The sequence below is a fragment of the Pelophylax lessonae genome (genome assembly GCF_965119305.1).
Source record: "Pelophylax lessonae genome assembly, chromosome: 2".
Taxonomy (NCBI): domain Eukaryota; kingdom Metazoa; phylum Chordata; class Amphibia; order Anura; family Ranidae; genus Pelophylax; species Pelophylax lessonae.
Window position 1 is genome coordinate 216,240,184 of NC_138769.1, and position 17,691 is coordinate 216,257,874.

Sequence of the window (17,691 nt, forward strand, 5' to 3'; positions counted from 1 at the left end):
ATCTGTGTCCCCATTGGGTAGGTTTCCCTTCACTTTTGGCACTTTTCCACTGCAAGTACCGGCTCAGGTCCACTCGGCCCTGCTTGGCTCGGTTTGGTTTTCCACTGTATGGTATCGCATGGTACAGTGTTGGAACGGTTCGGTACGGTTCGGTACGGTTTGGTACGGTTTGCTTTTCCACTAATAGTAAGTGGGTGGGATAACAACAATTCCCTGACCAATCAGTGGCTAGTAGTGACAAACAATCAAGGCTGCATGCAAAGGATTGTGGGATATGGTACCGGTACGGCCCTTTTGGAACCACAACCGAGGTGGTACTGTTTAAGCGAGCCGTACTGTTCGGTTCCATGTAGTGGAAAAGCGTCGCCGTACCGTACCGAACCGTTCTAACACCGTACCATGCAGTGGAAAAGCACAAAAGCGAGCCGAGCCGTTCGGTTCCATGCAGTGGAAAAGCGCCAATTTCTGTCCCATAGCCAGGGCTGGCCCAAGACATTGTGCTGCCTGGGTCCAAGAATGAAATTCTGCCCACCCCTCCAAAAAAAAAAAAAAAAAGTAATCAGGCCCACCAAAAGGCTCCCACATCCGTTATATATAAAATCTTGAAGATATTATATATACTGTTATCCTCTTCCATAACTAACCACCGAATCGGTCCACCAAACGCCCACTGTCTGTCCTCAGTCCTCCTGTCACTCCTGTGTCTGCTGCACCCACTGCCCTAGAAGATCCAGCTTGCCCTGCGTGAGATGGATTCCGCTGATGTCTGACGTCATTGCGCACACCACAATTATGTGAGGGACATTCCCCGGAGGAGACGCTCCGCCTCCACATACTCATCAGTCTGCACTACGGGCGGAAGTATGAGATGGGGAAATGCCTCCCGTAACACCCCCTGCAAACCCTCTCAAAGTGCTGCTTGGCTCCAATGGACCCAGCGGGACCCATGGTAGGGCCGGCCCTGCCCATAGCCAAAACAAGAAGTGAGAGTAAGTCCCTCCAAAGTGAGCGAATCACTGGTTGTCACCAGGGTCACTAGAACTAGTGTTCGCATGAAAAGATTTCTGCTCTATTTTTGTCCTGGTGGCAACCCAAAATGTGGGATTTTGGTTAAAAGGACAAATAGAAAGAGTGAACAAGGGCACAGACAGCAATACAAACTTGACAGGTGTTCTAATCTCATTCCACTCTATTCCAGGAACAAAAAGGTTTTGCCTGTAATTATTATTATTTTTTAACCCCCTCTTAGGGCTGAAGTAACGCAAATATGCATCCTTAAGCTTCAATGGGTTGTACCGGGGTGATGCCTGCAGCTCCAAGCATTACCCCTGGACCATTTTTAGAGCGGCGGTTGGTTTTCTTGTGATAACAACCAATGCGGCTAAGCAGCTGCTCGACCGTTATCACAGGCAGTGGAGGGGACGTCCCCCACCTTCCACTGCTCTGCCCAGGTCTCACATCAAAGTGGGAGATCCGAGTGACCAGCCGACACATCCGCCGGCTGGCCAGAGACCCGAACAACGACAAAATCGGCTTTGATCGGGTTTTGGATCTAGTAACCCGGAAGCAATGTCATGCCATAACTTCCAGGTTACTGAAATCCTAAAGGCGCTAGATCAGTGTTTCTCAACCTCGGTCCTCAGGGAACACTAACAGGCCAGGTTTGCAAGAAAACTGAAATACATCACAGGTGATATAATTTGCTGCTCAGTGATTACAGTATTCTAGTCTGAATCTCCCCAAGGTAATACTTAAAATCTGGCCTGATAGTGTGCCCTGAGGACCGGAGTTGAGAAACACTGCGCTAGATATAAAAAAAAAAAAATTACAGTATTCAAAAAAGTAAAACTTGGCATTTTGAATGTTTTTAAGTGCAAAGGAGGGATTTGGAGTCTTATAGACCCCAGATCCTTCCATAAAGTGTAACTGTCACTGGCTATTACTGTCACAAGGGATGTTTGCTCACGCACAGAAGCAAACGCATAAGTCATGCCGGCAAATGGCAGTGTTTAAACCACACATGCGTAGTATCACCACGATCTTTAGAGTGAGAGCAATAATTCTAACACTAGACATCCTCTGTAACTCTAAACAGGTACCGTTAAAATTTTTTAAAGCGTCAAGATTTTTGAGTACTGTAGTTTGTCGCTATTCCACGAGTGAATGAAAGGTGTAACTGCGCTAACCTCTAAGTAGTAGGGGTATTTATAATCCCCCTATGTGTTATACTCCCACTCCGTTGATACAAAAAGTCTTTTGTGAACTGTAGAAGACTGTCACAAGTTAGACTGCTATGGCCCATATATAAATTGTGGAAATATATGTACTGATATTTATTAATATTTATTAACTTTTATGCTAAATTACGTGGATCTTTTATTATATGTTATCAGCCAGTTTTAATGAATATATAGTATTGAACATTTTATGCAAGACATGCTTTGAGCACCTATTTATATAATCACTATATGCACCTTATCTTGTGGATGTGAAGAATCACACTCAGAACTAGCACGGAGTGGGAGTATAACACATAGGGGGGTTATAAATACCCCTACTACTTAGAGGTTAGCGCAGTTACACATTTCATTCACTTGCATAACTATCCTATGGTTATTTAACTTGCAGCTTACCAATGTTTAATAATTTGTTTAATAATTTGTAACTTTTGGAACAAACACACCAGTGGCGCGAGTGAATTTTCACACATACCATTCCACGAGTGTTCGCAATTTTTAAGCATGACATGTTAGGTATCTATTTACTCGGCATAACATCATTTTTCACATTCTGAAAAAAAATTGGGCTACCTTTACAGTTTTTTTTTTTTAATTCATGAAAGGTGTATTTCTTGCAACAAAAAAAAAAAATGCATTTGAAAGATCGCTGCGCAAATACAGTGTGACATACAATTTTGCAATGATCCCCATTTTATTCTCTAGGTTTCCTTTCACTTTCACTACTAAAAAAAAGTATATAAAATACTGATTTTAACTTTTAAGCAACAAGTGTCAGAAAAAGGCTTAGCCATGAAGGGGTTAAATTGCTTTTCTATTCAAGCAAATTGGTTCTCCAATATAATTGCATGGGTGAGAAGCTTGTAGAGGGCAAAGCATTAAACTTTATGACTAAGATGTGTGTATAGGTTTACTTTTTCTTTTTGTGTATTTAGAGTCTCAAAAACTGAAAGTGATTCTTAGAGTCGGTTCACACTGGGGCGACACGACTCTGTACTTCTTCGGGGAGACTTGTGCATTCCCATGCACCACGACTTCGGAGCGACTTGCATGGATTTCACATAATGGAAGTCTATGCAAGTCGCTCCAAGGTCGCCCCGAAGTAGTACAGGACCCTTTTTCTAAGTCGGAGTGACTTGTGTCTCTCCTATTACAATGGGTCCTGTAGCGGTCAATGGACCGTGAGGGAGCGCGACTTGTCAGGCTGGTTCACACTATAGCGAGTGCACAGATCGCATGTAATTCGGAGCACACTGCTCCTTCATTACATGCGATCGGAGGTGCGGATGCGAGCTCAGCCATACACTTTGTATGGCTGAATTCGCACTGTATCCGCACCAAACACGCACATGACCCTTTTTTCCAGCCGCATCAGAATCGGATCGCACAGTGGTTCACACGTGCGATATGCGATCAAACTGGGGGTGTCGTTAACATTTCATTGACACCCCCTGTGTATCGCATATGGCAGTGTGAATTGCCAGATGTGCGTTTGCGATGCGGGAACAGGCTGCGAATTCGCAGCCTTCCCGCATCGCACAAGTGTGACCCGGCACAAAAGGTTGAAATAAAAACAAAAACAAACAAACATGGTATACTTACCTGCTCTGTGTAATGGATTTGCACGGAGCAGCCCCGCTCCTCTTTTTTTGGGTCCCCTGCCGGCGGTCCTGGCTCCTCTCCCCATGCTGAGTGCCCCCAAAAGCTAGCTGTGATTGCCCCCATTCTCTCCTCATGGACTCGCTGGCTGTGATTGACAGCAGCAGGAGTTTTGGTGCACTTTCATAAATTGCACAACAGCTGCAGGATTTATAAAAGTCCATTGCAAAGTGCAGCTAACCCAAGAAAGTTGCAGATGCGCTGCACCCACAGTACAGGTAAACCGCAGCATATCAGTATGAAAGCAGCCTTATAGGGGGCTCAAAACAGTAAGGGTTCATTTACATTTGCAGTTTGGGGGGTAGTAAAACATCATAGTTAAGACCTTTTATTTAACCCCCCTCCAACGGCATCCCCTTTAGCTGCAGTGGCCAGGTTTGCACACATGTTGCAGCAAGAGTTATACGCCCTGTCATGGTTGGTGGCTGTAGCACCCTGCAACCTTGTGCAGTACAACAAACAAGGGGTTAAAGCAGGCAGCGTTGTGCAGCTTTCTCATAAGCAGTTGTGGGGTGCTTGCAGAGTGTCCCTATTTACTTGAATGGGGCGCGATTGGCAGGCAGGAGCACCCACCAAAAGCAACAGGAGGCTTAATTCCTGCTACGACATGTGTACACCTTTGGCTGCGGCCTCAGCAGCTCAAGGATGTATGGATCGGGGGTGGTAAAAAAATCTTGGCTCAACCGCAAGGTTTTACACCCCCCAACTTTATATATGAACGAACCCTGAGGGTGCCACTGCCGAATTCAACTAAAGGCTCATTCACAAGTGAAGCAGGCACGGTTACTCCCCTGAAAAGCGATCCGAGTGAGGCAATATGTTGCCTCTTCGCCACATGATTTAAACCCATCATTTGGCATGCAATGCATGCGATTGCGACATGGTAGTACGACAATTAGAGATTTAAATCAGGTTTGAGGAGGCAACGCTGTGCCCAGTGATCTTTGACTTCTCCCATGTTGTTCAGGTAGATCCCCACCCCTTTAAGGTTGCCTACCCCTGCTGTACATTCACATCGGTCCCTGCCCTCAAGGATTTTACAATCTAAGGCCCATCTTTCACATGCATACACACAGATTTGAGTCAGTTTTAAAAGAAGCCAATAACCCTACCAACATGGCTTTGGAGTGTGGGAGGAAATTGGAGTATCTGCAGGAAAACTACACAAGCACAAGGAAAGCAGGCAAACTCCATGCGGATATTGTCCTGACTGTGATACAGGGGCGTAACTACAGGGGTTGCAGGGGTTGCGATTGCTACCGGGCCCCATGCTCCAGGGGGCCCAGTAGCAAACCAGTGGGTGAACTTCTAGGATTGCAAAAGTCACACTTGCGACCGGGCCCTGGCATTGCACCACTGTGGGGAGGCCCCAAGATTGCAGGAAGGGAGCCCACTGCAGAACTTGTGAAAGGATCCTGCTGCGGGACCATAATAAAAGGCCATGCAACGAGAATAAAGAGCCCCAGGATTAGTGGGAAGAGCCCTGGGCTTGAAGGGAAGGGCCCCGGCCAGGGATCTGGGGGGGCCCTTCATGGTTTCTTGCATCGGGGCCCTAAAGGCTCTAGTTACGCCTCTGCTGTGATACAACCAGGGACCCTAGCACTGAAAGTCATTATGTGAAATTAACAGCAGTCTTAGCACTTATCCTGCCTCTACTATTCAAAGTTCTGCTATGCAGAGATTGCTAGAAGATACTGTGCATACCTATTCAGGTACTTCTACTAGTTGTATTTAAAAAATACATTAACATTGTATATAAAGGCAGAATATTTTTTTGCTCTCTGGAGTTTAGTTTTAAAGCTGATGTAAGTGATAAACTCTGTGAGAATTGTCAATGAAAAATAAGATGGTAAGCTTACTATCCTCTCTGATTGAGAATATTAAAGGAGAGTTATGGGTTTTGTGGGGTTTCGCTCAAGGAAGGAATCCCCTTCCCTGGGAAAAAGGCAGTCCAACTGCAGGTCTTTTCTTGGTATCCTGACTAGTAGTCAGTTTTATTATAAACTCTCTTTTTTAAAAAAAAATAAAAAATATGTTATACTTACCTCCTCTGTGCATTTGGTTTTGCACAGAGCAGCCCAGATCCTCCTCTTCTCGGGTCCCTTTTTTCCTGCTCCTGGCCACTCCCTCCTATCGAGTGCCCCCACAGCAAGCAGTTGGCTATGGGGCACCCAAGCCGAGTTGCAGCTCCATGTGTCCATTCAGACAGGGAGCTGCCCTTCGGCCCTGCCAACTCTCTCTCTTCTGTTTGGCTCATTGACTTTGATTGACAGCTGCGGGAGCCAATGGTGCTGCGGCTATATCTCAGTCAATAAGGAGGGAGAGTCCCAGGACGGCCGAGGGTTTCATGGACATTGCTGGACAGAGAGGGGGCACAGGTAAGTATTAGGGGGTGCTGGGGCGGCTGCTACACACAGAAGGCTTTTTATCTTAATGCATAGGATGCATTAAAGGAGTTGTAAAGTCTCATAGTTTTTCACCTTAATGCATATTATGTATTAAGGTGAAAAATCTTTTCTACTTCACCTGCCCCCCAGACCCTACCCTTTTTCTTACCTGAACCCGATCCAGCGACAAGCACGAGCCCAGCAGCTCCAGCCGCTGTCTTGGGTCCTCATTGGATAGATTGATAGCAGCGGGAGCCATTGGCTCCCGCCGCTGTCAATCAAATCCAGTGATGCGAGGCCAAGTCCTGCTGTCTGTGTCAATGGACGCAGCAACAGGACTGGGGGAGCATGCCTGCATGGGTGCCCCTCATAGAAAGCTGCTCTCTGTGGGGGCACCCAAAGAAGAGGAGGAGCCTGGAGCGACGCCGGGGCACCCCAGAAGAAGAGGATCCGGGCTGCTCTGTGCAAAACCCTTGCACAGAGGAGGCAAGTATAACATTTTTGTTATTTAAAAAAAAAAAAGGAGCCTTTACAATCAATTTAAGATAAAAAAAACATTTCAACTCCTTTAAAAGGATGCACGGAAACAAAACAAAACAAATTATTGCCATCCAGGCACTAACTAAACAATACAGGTATCTATTTCACTTGTGAAGGGCTTCTCCCAGTTACCAAAAAAAAAAATTTTTGAAAACCTTTTCCTTTCTTTTACAAAGCAATCTCTACATGTAGCTCTCTCAGGTATTTGCTTCCCTAAGTCCCAGGCCAGTGCAATCTCTCGCTCCAGTCCTTCCTTATTTCTACCACCTGCTGCTGGTCACAAGGGGAAAGCAAAATTGGGTTCGAAGCCCACACTGCCAGGGTGGCCTGGAAAACCCAGACCGGATTCTGCACCTGGACCGGATTCTGCCTTGGTTTCCCAAATAAGAAAGCATGCGAGGTGATACATAGCGTCCCTTAATCACCTCGCATTTCCTTATGGCACAGTTTGTGAAAAAAAAAAAAACACATACTCACCTCAATGTTGCAGCATTGGTCCCATGTCGGCTGTAAGCCCAATAATTTAGTGGACACATTACTGCTGATCACTGGTTCGGTCAGCTCTGAGCAGAGAGCAGTGACTGACAGTCACTGCTCTCCGCTCTGCTCCCTGTGTGCTCACTGGAGCACTGGCTAGGGGAGGGGTGGGCACAGCTAGCTTTGGCTGTCAGGTGCAGTCTGAGAGGTGAAGCCAGCTGTCAGTAAGGCAGCTGGTTGGATCCCGACAATATTGTCAGCATTCTTCTGGAGTCTGGAGCAGCTCTGCCACATCAGCTAATGGTGGGCAACAGCCCACTGTCAGCTGACTCTAGGTCACAGGAGAGCAAAAGTAAGTGCACTCTGTGACCCACAGGGAGGTGTATGGCCAAGAAAGCTCTTTTTAATATTGCCATTATTACACCACTTCTGGTTCTGATGACCAATACCATACTCTTTTTTTTTTTACCATAAGTGACAAAGCATTCTTGTTCCAGGAAAAGCTTCATGGATGCTTGTGTAACTTCCCCAAAGTATGTACCAGAGAAGGATCTTTGAGTTTTATATGGCTTATGACAGATAATAGTTTGCTGGAAAGCTAGTCTCCTACACAGCATATAAGCAGTCATAAAGACTACCATTCCTTATATATAGTAGAGTATGACATGCAGATGACTGTCAAATAGTCATCCTACTAAAAAAAAAAAAAAAAGATATTGTATACTATGCATATAATAAATGTTGGTTATCTTTTGACATACGCTAATTACTGTTTTTGTTAAATTTGAATTTATCTTATATCTTGCAAATTTTGATTTCTTTCCCTTCTGTATTTTTCCTCCTACAGAACTCTTGCTATGATTAAACCTGATGCTGTAACCAAGATGGGTTCAATTATCGAAGCAATTCTTGATTCAGGATTCCTCATAACAAAGGCAAAAATGGTTAATCTTTCTCGGTAAGTATCTGCCTGATGAAGAAATTCAGGTTACAATACTAAGTAAAATGTAGAGAAGTTTACTAAAATCCCTATTTCATACACAACTCAGAAAATTCAAGTATTTTGACACCTGTCTTCTTTGTGTACTGATTTTTTTCTTTTTTCAAAGATGTAGACGTGTTTCATTTGCTGTTTTTTATCGCTCAACCTTTTCAAAATCAAGTGTAGAGCCTGTTCTTATCAGTGTCCAGTAGGGGTGCTTTGCCATCATTCTGACCTTTTAAATGGAATGTCTGAATAGGTAGTATGCCTGCTGGTTTGATGGGGGTCCTTTCTCTTGAGAAGAAACCTGAATAAAGTGCCCACTGGGAAGGTGGGGGTCAGTAATACATCCCTAGTGGGGAGGGGCCCAGTGCCTCCTGATTTGAGCTGTGCCAGCTGGTCTGGCTGAAGGATGGGAAGGCACAGAGCCCACAGTGTTAAGCAGAGTGATGATCTGGGGGTGCTCTGAGTATCCGTATGGATTTGGGACCCTACTGTGAGAATGAGCACTAGGCTTCAACACCACCCTCTTTTTTTCTGCATCTTTATTTATTTTTATTTTTTTATTTATTTCAGGTACTTATATAGCGCTGTCAATTTTATGCAGCGCTTTACATATACATTACACAGTTACATCAGTCCCTGCCCTCAAGGAGCGTACAATCTAAGGTCCCTAACTCACATTCATACATACATAGTAGGGCCAATTTTATACAGGATCCAATTAACCTACCAGCATGTCTTTGGAGTGTGGGAGGAAACCGGAGTGCCCTGAGGAAACCCACGCAGGCACAGGGAGAACATGCAAACTCCAGGCAGGTAGTGTCGTGACTGGGATTCAAACCAGCGACCCTCTTGCTGCTAGGTGAAAGTGCTAACCACTACACTACTGTGCCGCCCATATTCTTACCTCTTAGGCTTCGTCTTTTGGCTGAAACTGGGGCAGTTTCTGTTATCAGGCCATAAGATCTAGCTATTATATTATATACCAGCACTTCTATTTATTTTTCTTCACGTTTGTCACTGCACTTCCAATCTGTGTCTTTTTTCACTCACTAAGGATGGTAGGGTGTGGGTCTTCAGGCCTGCCCTAAAGTCTAGGGGAGGATGTATGGTCCTCAGGTTCCTTCTTTCTCTGCCCAGGGGGTCTCTCTCTCTTCGGCCCCTTACCTAGTACCCTGCTGTCCACTTCAGTAAGTTACAGGGGCCCACCAAGCCTTTTGGCTAGATGGACCAGTGGGTCTCTCCCGGTCAGGTGTTTTTCACCTGGGGTGGGGGGGTCAGGGAGGTCCTTTATCTTCGGGGGGGGGGGGGCATTGATTAATGAACTTTTTTGTGTGTGTGTGTGTTCACTTGCACTTTTTGGTGTTTAGTTTTTTTCGCAACGCCTCGTGGGAGGAAAAATTACTGGTTACTGCATTTCACAGAAAGTAGTAGGTGGTTTCCTCAGCACTGACAGAATGCTTGCTATATGTGCATGGTATATGACACAATGCAGCACTAAAATATAAAGATAAAAAGTCCCAAATGAGTCCATAAAGTGTCAGAAAGGAAAGATCCCAACACTGCCTCCAGTGTTTGGGAAAAGTTCACTCTACACCACTGTGATAATACCACTCTGCTTACCAGACTACCATGACTCTCAATAAAGAGCCACCAGAAAGTGCCTTTTAGTTGCCACACTTCAGGTCACCCCTCTTGCCTCAGACTCTAAAGAGATGGCTAGAGATGAAAACACCTGGGTCCAACTATGGTACTGTGCCGCCTTTAAGAGCTTCTTCCAATTGGTCACATAACTCCATCTGGGCATGGTACACTGGGGGGGTTGTTACTGTGGTATAAGAATAATTCTGATTATGAAAAGAATGCTTACATTGAATCTAAACCTAATCACTAGATTCTCATATAAGTTGTAATATGTTAATGGCATTTCAAGAGTTTTTTTTCAGTAATTTTAGATCTGCAGCTTTCAGTAAAATAATATCTGGTGATTCTGCCATTAGGGTCCTTTTTTCAGATACTTCCTGCCAGGGCTGTTGCACCCATGAGACCAGTTGAGGCAGGTGCATCAAGTGGCGCTTTTAGAGAGGCATATTTTGGGGCGGCAATAAGGCTGGAGTGTCCATACCGGGCACTCCATTGTCGGTGCAGGTCAGTGATGATGAGCCTGGTAAAACTATGCATTACTGAGCCCCCCTTCCTGGCCATTGGGTCTGTCACACAGGCAGGTGCAGTGAATGAGCCTCTTCGGTCATGTGGTGCCTGTTACAAATGCAGATTCAGTATCATTATGAACAGGGTTTTTGGCCACTACATCTGCCTATGTGAGATGTATCTCACAAATCTGCCCTCTGCCAGGTGCAGAGGCCGGGCAGTTAACACTGCTCAGTGTCGCCTGTACATTGAACAGGTTCAACATCCAAGAGCTATCACACACATATGCCGTGCTACCACCTAAAGCAGCCATTTTTGCCGCAAGAGGTAAATGGGCACCCCAGTCATGGTCCTGCTTCATGATTTGGGGGCACAATTCTCTCCCAGGTTTGGTCGTGCATTGTCACAGTGTAACATGCTGCCTTGATGGACACTACAAGCAGCTGTACTGACATTGCTTAGGCATGGATCACTACTGTCACTATCAGGGTCCAGAGCAATGATTTGCAGCCAACCCTGCAGCAAGTGCTTATGCTTTTATGTGTTTAGCCTTTATAGAGTTTGTAACCAGTTTTATATTACATACTGGTCAATTCACAGAGATTGTTATCTCTCCTGAATGCCTTGCTCCTTAGGTCCTCACTGCTCAAAACTGGAATTAGACTGGATACTGTTTTGTAAGACATGTGAACCGTAGTAAAACTAATAGGTAAACATTGTGATTTGACAAGTGGTTTCAGGTTCTGTACTTTTCAGTATTGAATGGGGATTAAAATGCAGACTTGTCCTGTTACTGCTGGTTCTAAGGCTGAACTCCTGGCTGATAAAAAAAAACACAATCTAGGGTCCTTTCACACGGGCTTTCCGCTTAGGTCCGCCTGTCAGGACCCTCCAGTCTGCTCTATTGGGCGATGGATCAGATGGTGGCACCCGCCGATCCTGCCCGCCAAAACCAGGTGAATGGTGGTCCTATTTTGCATCCATCTGGCGGATCGGATGAAAAGGGACAGGTGGTCCGTTTTCCCCAGAATTTCCCCATAGAGGAGACCAAGACCAGGACTGTGTCTGTGTCCATGGACAGGGCCTGTCATCTGCCTGCTCAGCGGGGATCAGCGGAGCGATCCTCCTCTGAACAAGTAGATTCCGCAAGACGGAGGTGTCTGTGTGAAAGGGGTCTTATAGTATTTAAAGTATTCCTTTTAAGACTCTTTCACCCTTGTGGTTGGAGAATGGAATGGGGGGGGGGGGGCGGTGAAGCCCCACGGTTGAGCTGTAGTTTAAAGCACGGTTCACAACTATGCGCGTGTGTGGGCTGCATTTATTGGACATGGTAACCTATTCATTTGCATACACTTTTTTGACCATGAGTTTTCCCTGCGGTTCCTGCACCCGCAGTGATTCCCGCACCCGCAGCCACCCGCATGGATGTGACCCAAGCGTTACCGTCTCCCATCATCTCCCCCTTCACCTGAAAAGGCACTGGCCGTGGTGTACACATGCCGCAGCCACAGCTCTCTGCAACACATATGGTTGTGGTGTGTCATTTTAGGGGTTTCAAAAAGACAGGAGGCCAGATATCGCCTCCTCACTAGCTGTCAAATGTGGTCAAATTTGCCTGTCAAGTTGCCAATGACAGCTGCAGAGCCTGGGCAATTACGTCGCCCATAGGTTTACTCTGGGGCATCCATTTTCGGCTGTCCCTCCTCTATACTGAATCTTCTACACTGGGACCTGATCATGTGACTGGACTGGAGCGCCCTCAGAATAGGTAAGTATACAGATCTTTTATTTCACAGGGTAGATAGAATAGGCTTAGAATGGGGGTGGGAGAGAATTTAAGCATAGTTAGTGTTTGACTGAACTTCCTCTTTAACTCTAGCGAGAGTTGCAGGTCACGGGTCCTCTGACATCATTAAGACCAATGCAAGGTCCAAAGCCCTACACTGGACTTGAGAATGCTGGGGGATAGTCCAGTGCTGGAGTGTAGGGGAGCACTGACTGCCAGGCGCAGTCAAGGTAATCCGGTAAGTAAAATAGCTATACCCTGTCACTTAGACCAGTAATGGCGAACCTTGGCATCCCAGATGTTTTGAAACTACATTTCCTATGATGCTTATGCACTCTGCAGTGTAGTTGAGCATCATGGGAAATGTAGTTCCAAAACGTCTGGGGTGCCAAGGTTTGCCATCACTGACCTAGACTTTAACCCTTGCAGTGAAGGGAGTAGTCTCACTGCAGGGTAGGATTTTCCTTCCCCAGAATTGGGCTTTAACACTTGAAATTCTGACAGAACGATTTCCCCAGGTATGAGCAACAGATAATGTTATCCATTTTAAGTGAATAATTTGTGGTTTTCTTTTTCCCCTTTCAGAACAGAAGCTATGGACTTCTATGCTGAACATCAATCAAAATCATTTTTCAAGTAGGTACTTGTATGGGTAAAGCACGTGTTTATTTGAATTGTAGCATGGCAAGCACCTATCTATTAAAACAAATATTGCATCTGCTAGCAACCTTCTTGGTTAATGAAGACAATGTTAATACCAATTCTATAATATATGAATCAAAAATAATGCACAACACCAAACATGACAAAAACTCTCTAGTATCAGCTGCACCTAACATTTGCAATAAAGTGTAAACCCTAAGGCTACATTCACCCTATAGTAGTGCATGAACGTGCGCAAAATTGCATGTTGCGATTCCATTCATTGTTAACAGAACCCCAGATGTGATACACCAATGCAAACTTTTTCACACGATAAACACATCAAAAAGCACAGTACAAAGTGCGCAAAAGATGCTTGAGCTACTTTGCCGTTTGTTGCACTTAGCACAGACCTTTGAAATAAATAGGCTGCCATTGGTGTGTAGCGCAACAATGTGCAAAAAAAGTGCTTATGCCTGATGTCACAGGTCATAGGCTGAATGAGGCCGAACAATTATCTCTTTGATCTGTTAAATAATCAATTGAAAGTGTTTTGTTATATCTGTTCAAAAAAGTGCAAAAATTACATGTTAATTGAACAAGTCTAGTTTAGTAAGGGAGTGTTGTCACCCTAGGATAAGAACTCGGTTACTGGCAGGATCACTCGGGAAAAATAAAAAAGCCAGAAAAAAGAAAACAAATGTAGCCACCACATTTCATTATTTTACTGCTGGGGAATTTTTTTTTTTTCTGTTCTGCATACCATTTAATGTGCACATTTTAGATCTGAAAATTACTTAGAACCCACAAAACATTATATATTTTCTGAAAGCAGAGATCCTGTCAAATGATATTTGCATTCATATTTATCAAATCTATATTTGAGTAAAAAAAAAAATCAAATTTATTTAACTGCACACATGAATGCTCAATCTTTTTGTAAAATAGAAAAAAATGAGGCTGTGTTGAGTAAATAGATACCAAATACGTAAATCCCTTAAAATTGTGCATGCCTGTAAAATGGCGAAAAACGACTGTACCCAAAATTGTCCATAGTCAATGCTTTAAAAGTCTTCAGATTTTAATTGATGGCTGTAGAAGTATTGCCTTCTCTAGAGTGGGTGCCAACATACCTAATAAGTATGTTTTCATATGCATGAGCAGCCGGTGCATTTGTATGTACATGGGAGTGAGGTTTTGTTCTTTCATTTTTTTGGGGTGTTTTTTTTTTTTACTTATATTTATTGCTATTACAAGAGACCTGAAAAACCCCTATGTGATAGCAAAGTGCAGGTGAAAGGTTCTCTTTAAGGAGACATCAGGGGTCTATTTGACCCCTATGGTCACCTCTGCACGCGATGATGTCACATCGCCACGGCTCAGTATATTTGTTGGCTGACAGGCAGGGGGAAGCTTTTTTTAACAGAAGAGATCTACAGTCAGAAATGTCCTGCCTGTGAGCAATTTTTCAAAATGTGGTATTATAAATATTTTATAATTATAGAATATTATATAAGAGACGTAAAAAGAGGTGAATGGCTTGCTGTTGCTTAAAATATCTTTGCTCATTAATATCCGCTTCCCACGTTTCAGTCCTAATAAAAGGTTCTGTTTCACTGCTTTTTGTCACAATGCAAGTCTCTGACTTTGCCAACTTATTGAAAACAATGCACTCTTTATGTGACTGATATCATCTCAACATTTGTTAGGAAGTTAGACAGTATCGTTGTAGTAGCTACTTCACTTTGCCTCTAGTGGCTAATATATATTCCGGTTACAAAAGTATGAATGAGGAAGCATTTAAAGCTGAAGTTTAACCATAAAAAAAACCTATAGCTTTAGTGAGCTAACTTACCTGTAATGAAGTTATGTCCCACTTTGTGCAGGCAGCTGGATCCTGGAGAAATCTTCACTGCAGAGATGCCCTGTCCTCTTCCTGTCTCTGTATTTCTGGTGCTGCAATGGTTAGTAGCTTTGCATTCTCTGTGAAGCTGCTGTAAAATTTGCCCCCTTTTCCCTTTTCGATTGAAAATTTTTCTTTCATTGCTTTCACCGCCTATACCATGATCTGCAAATGGGGAGAGGATTACTCATTAGACTCTCCCCCATTCACTGGTCCCATTATAGACAGTGAAAGCAATGAAAGTAAGTTTCCAATGAAGGTGCCGTGAGGAAAGGGCGGGTTCTCATCGGAAACGTTTTCACAACCGCTTCCCAGAAGACCTGGAGCTTTTAATCTCTGGAGTGCTGGAAATTCAGCAGCAGGAAGAGGACTGGCATCCCTGCCATGAAGATTTTTACCAGATCCAACTGCGTGCATGGCGTGGAACAAACTTCATTACTGGTAAAGTAGCTCACTAAAGCTATAGAGAATATATTTTTTGTTAACGGCTAAACTTCAGCTTTCAGGGCTCATTTACACTAGCGGTTGAGAGACAGTAAAACCCTGAGGTTGAACTGCCCTTTTACCCCCCTTAATCTCTATCCCCTTAAGCTGCAGAGGCAGCAGCCGGAGTGCACACATGCCATGTACGCACTGCTTTGCTTCATGGCCATGACAGAAATTATACCTCCTGTCGCTTAATATTATTGACTGTAGTGAATGGGGCCGCTCTGCAACTCTTGCAGGTAAGCAGTGTAGCTACCAAGAGGTGCCTACACATACTGTACCTAATGGTCACACAGCTAAATCCCAAGCAGTTCTGACAGAGCTTGGCACTTGAGAAGAGTGATGAATTTCAGCCAACTCTTCTTGCCTCTTTTCTAAAGGTCAATGGCTCAGCCGATTATGTGATGGGCCAATGCTACAAAAAAGCCCTGTTACAATATGCCCAAAAACACCTTGACACGCCTCACCTGGCTTTTTTTTACTATGGCATTGGCACAGTAAAGGCTTCTTTCTGGCAACTCAACCTTGCAGCTCATATTTTTTTTTAACAGCCAAACCTTGCAGCTCATTTTTGTTCAAGTATCATCACAGTGTGCTTCTTGAAACAGGCACACCATCTTTTTCCAGAGCAGCCTCTATTTCTCCTGAGGTTATCTGTGGGGGTTTTTTCATGTCCCGAACAATTCTTCTGACAGTTGTGGCTGCAATCTTTCTTGGTCTACCTGACCTTGGCTTGGTATCAAGAGATTCCAAAATGTTTCACTTCTTAATAAGTGATTGAACAGTACTGACTGGTATATTCATGGCTTTGGATATCTTTTTTATCCTTTTCCATCTCTATAAAGTTCCATTACCTTTTTACACAGGTCGTTTGACAGTTCTTTTCTGCTCCCCATGGCTCAGTATCTAGCCGTTCCAGTGCATCCATAGGAAATCTAACAAACTCATTGACTATTTATACACAGACACTAATTGCAATTTAAAAAGCCACAGATGTGGGAAAATACCCTTTAATTGCAATTCTAACCAGTGTGTGTCACCTTGTATGCCTGTACCAAGGTCAAACATTCCAGTGTATGTAAACTTTTGATCAACGCCATTTGGGTGATATCTGTTATCATTATGATTTCAAAAGGAGCCAAACAACTATGCGATAATATATGGCTTCATATGATCGCTATCCTTAACCACTTAAAGACCTAGCCTTTTCTGGCACTTTTTGTTTACAAGTATAAATCAGTACATTTTGCTAGAAAAGTACTTATAACCCCAAAACATTATATATTTTTTTTCTAGCAGAGACCTTAGGGCAGTGATGGCGAACCTTGGCACCCCAGATGTTTTGGAACTACATTTCCCATGATGCTCAGCTACACTGCAGAGTGCATGAGCATCATGGGAAATGTAGTTCCAAAACATCTGGGGTGCCAAGGTTCACCATCACTGCCCTAGGGAATAAAATGGCGATCGTTGCAATTTTGCAGTTTTTTTCAAATGCAATTTTTTGGGAAAAAATAAAAAAACAGAAAACAATATGTACTCCAATTTTTTGGTAAAATATGAAAGATGTTGTTACACCGAGTAAATAGATACCTAACATGTCAGGCTTTAAAATTCCGCAAGGTCATGGAATGGCGACAAACTTTGATACTTAAAAATCTCCATAGGCAATGCTTTAAAATTTTTTACAGGTTACCAGTTTAGAGTTTCAGAGGAGGTCTAGCGCTAGAATTAATCCTTTTGACTAAGGTTCGCAGCGATATCTCCCATGTGTGCTGCAAACACGTTTACATATGTATGCGCGACTTATGTATGCACTCGCTTCTGCGTGCTAGCTCGGAGGGACGGGGTACTTTAATTTTTTTTTTATTATTATTTATTTTACCTTTTATTTCATTTTTTTTTATTATTTAGTTTATTTATTTATTTTTTTTTCACACTGTCCCTTTGATTTTTTTTTTTTGATCACTTTTATTCCTATTACAAGGAATGTAAACATCCCTTGTAATAGAAATAAAGATGACAGGTCCTCTTTTTGTAGAGATCGTGTGTCAAAAAGACCCCAAATCTCTCCTTCACCTTTAAAACCAAAAGATAAAAAAACAACAATTTGATCGTTTGCTTAAAAAAAAAAAAAATTGTTTACTTCTGTCCTAGACGAGAAGTGATGTCATGACATCACTCCAGTCCTCCAAGGTCATAGAGGCGATCAGAGACGATCTAGTCTCTGTTCGCCTCTGTGACTGGCCGGCCACACCGTCGGATCGTTTCTCGGGCGCACCAAGAAAAACGGAAAGCCAGAGAAACACCGGTGATCGGCGGGGGAGGTGCATCCCTTCCCACTGCTTCTGAAAGCGATCCAGGTCCAGCAGCTAATGAGTCGCTCGAACTGCTTTCATAAGAAAACCATCCGCCAGCTGAAAAAAAAAAAAACTGGG

The 17,691-nt window shown here is 43.8% G+C and overlaps 1 protein-coding gene across 1 annotated transcript in view; it reads left to right on the top strand.

The window, feature by feature from the left end:
• NME7 (NME/NM23 family member 7) overlaps positions 1-17,691 on the top strand; it is a 297,536-nt gene that overhangs the window by 125,829 nt on the left and 154,016 nt on the right. The window contains exons 4-5 of the mRNA XM_082244475.1: positions 8,148-8,258; positions 12,808-12,858. Of these exons, the coding sequence (XP_082100601.1) occupies positions 8,148-8,258; positions 12,808-12,858 (162 nt within the window). The remainder of the gene's footprint in view (positions 1-8,147; positions 8,259-12,807; positions 12,859-17,691) is intronic.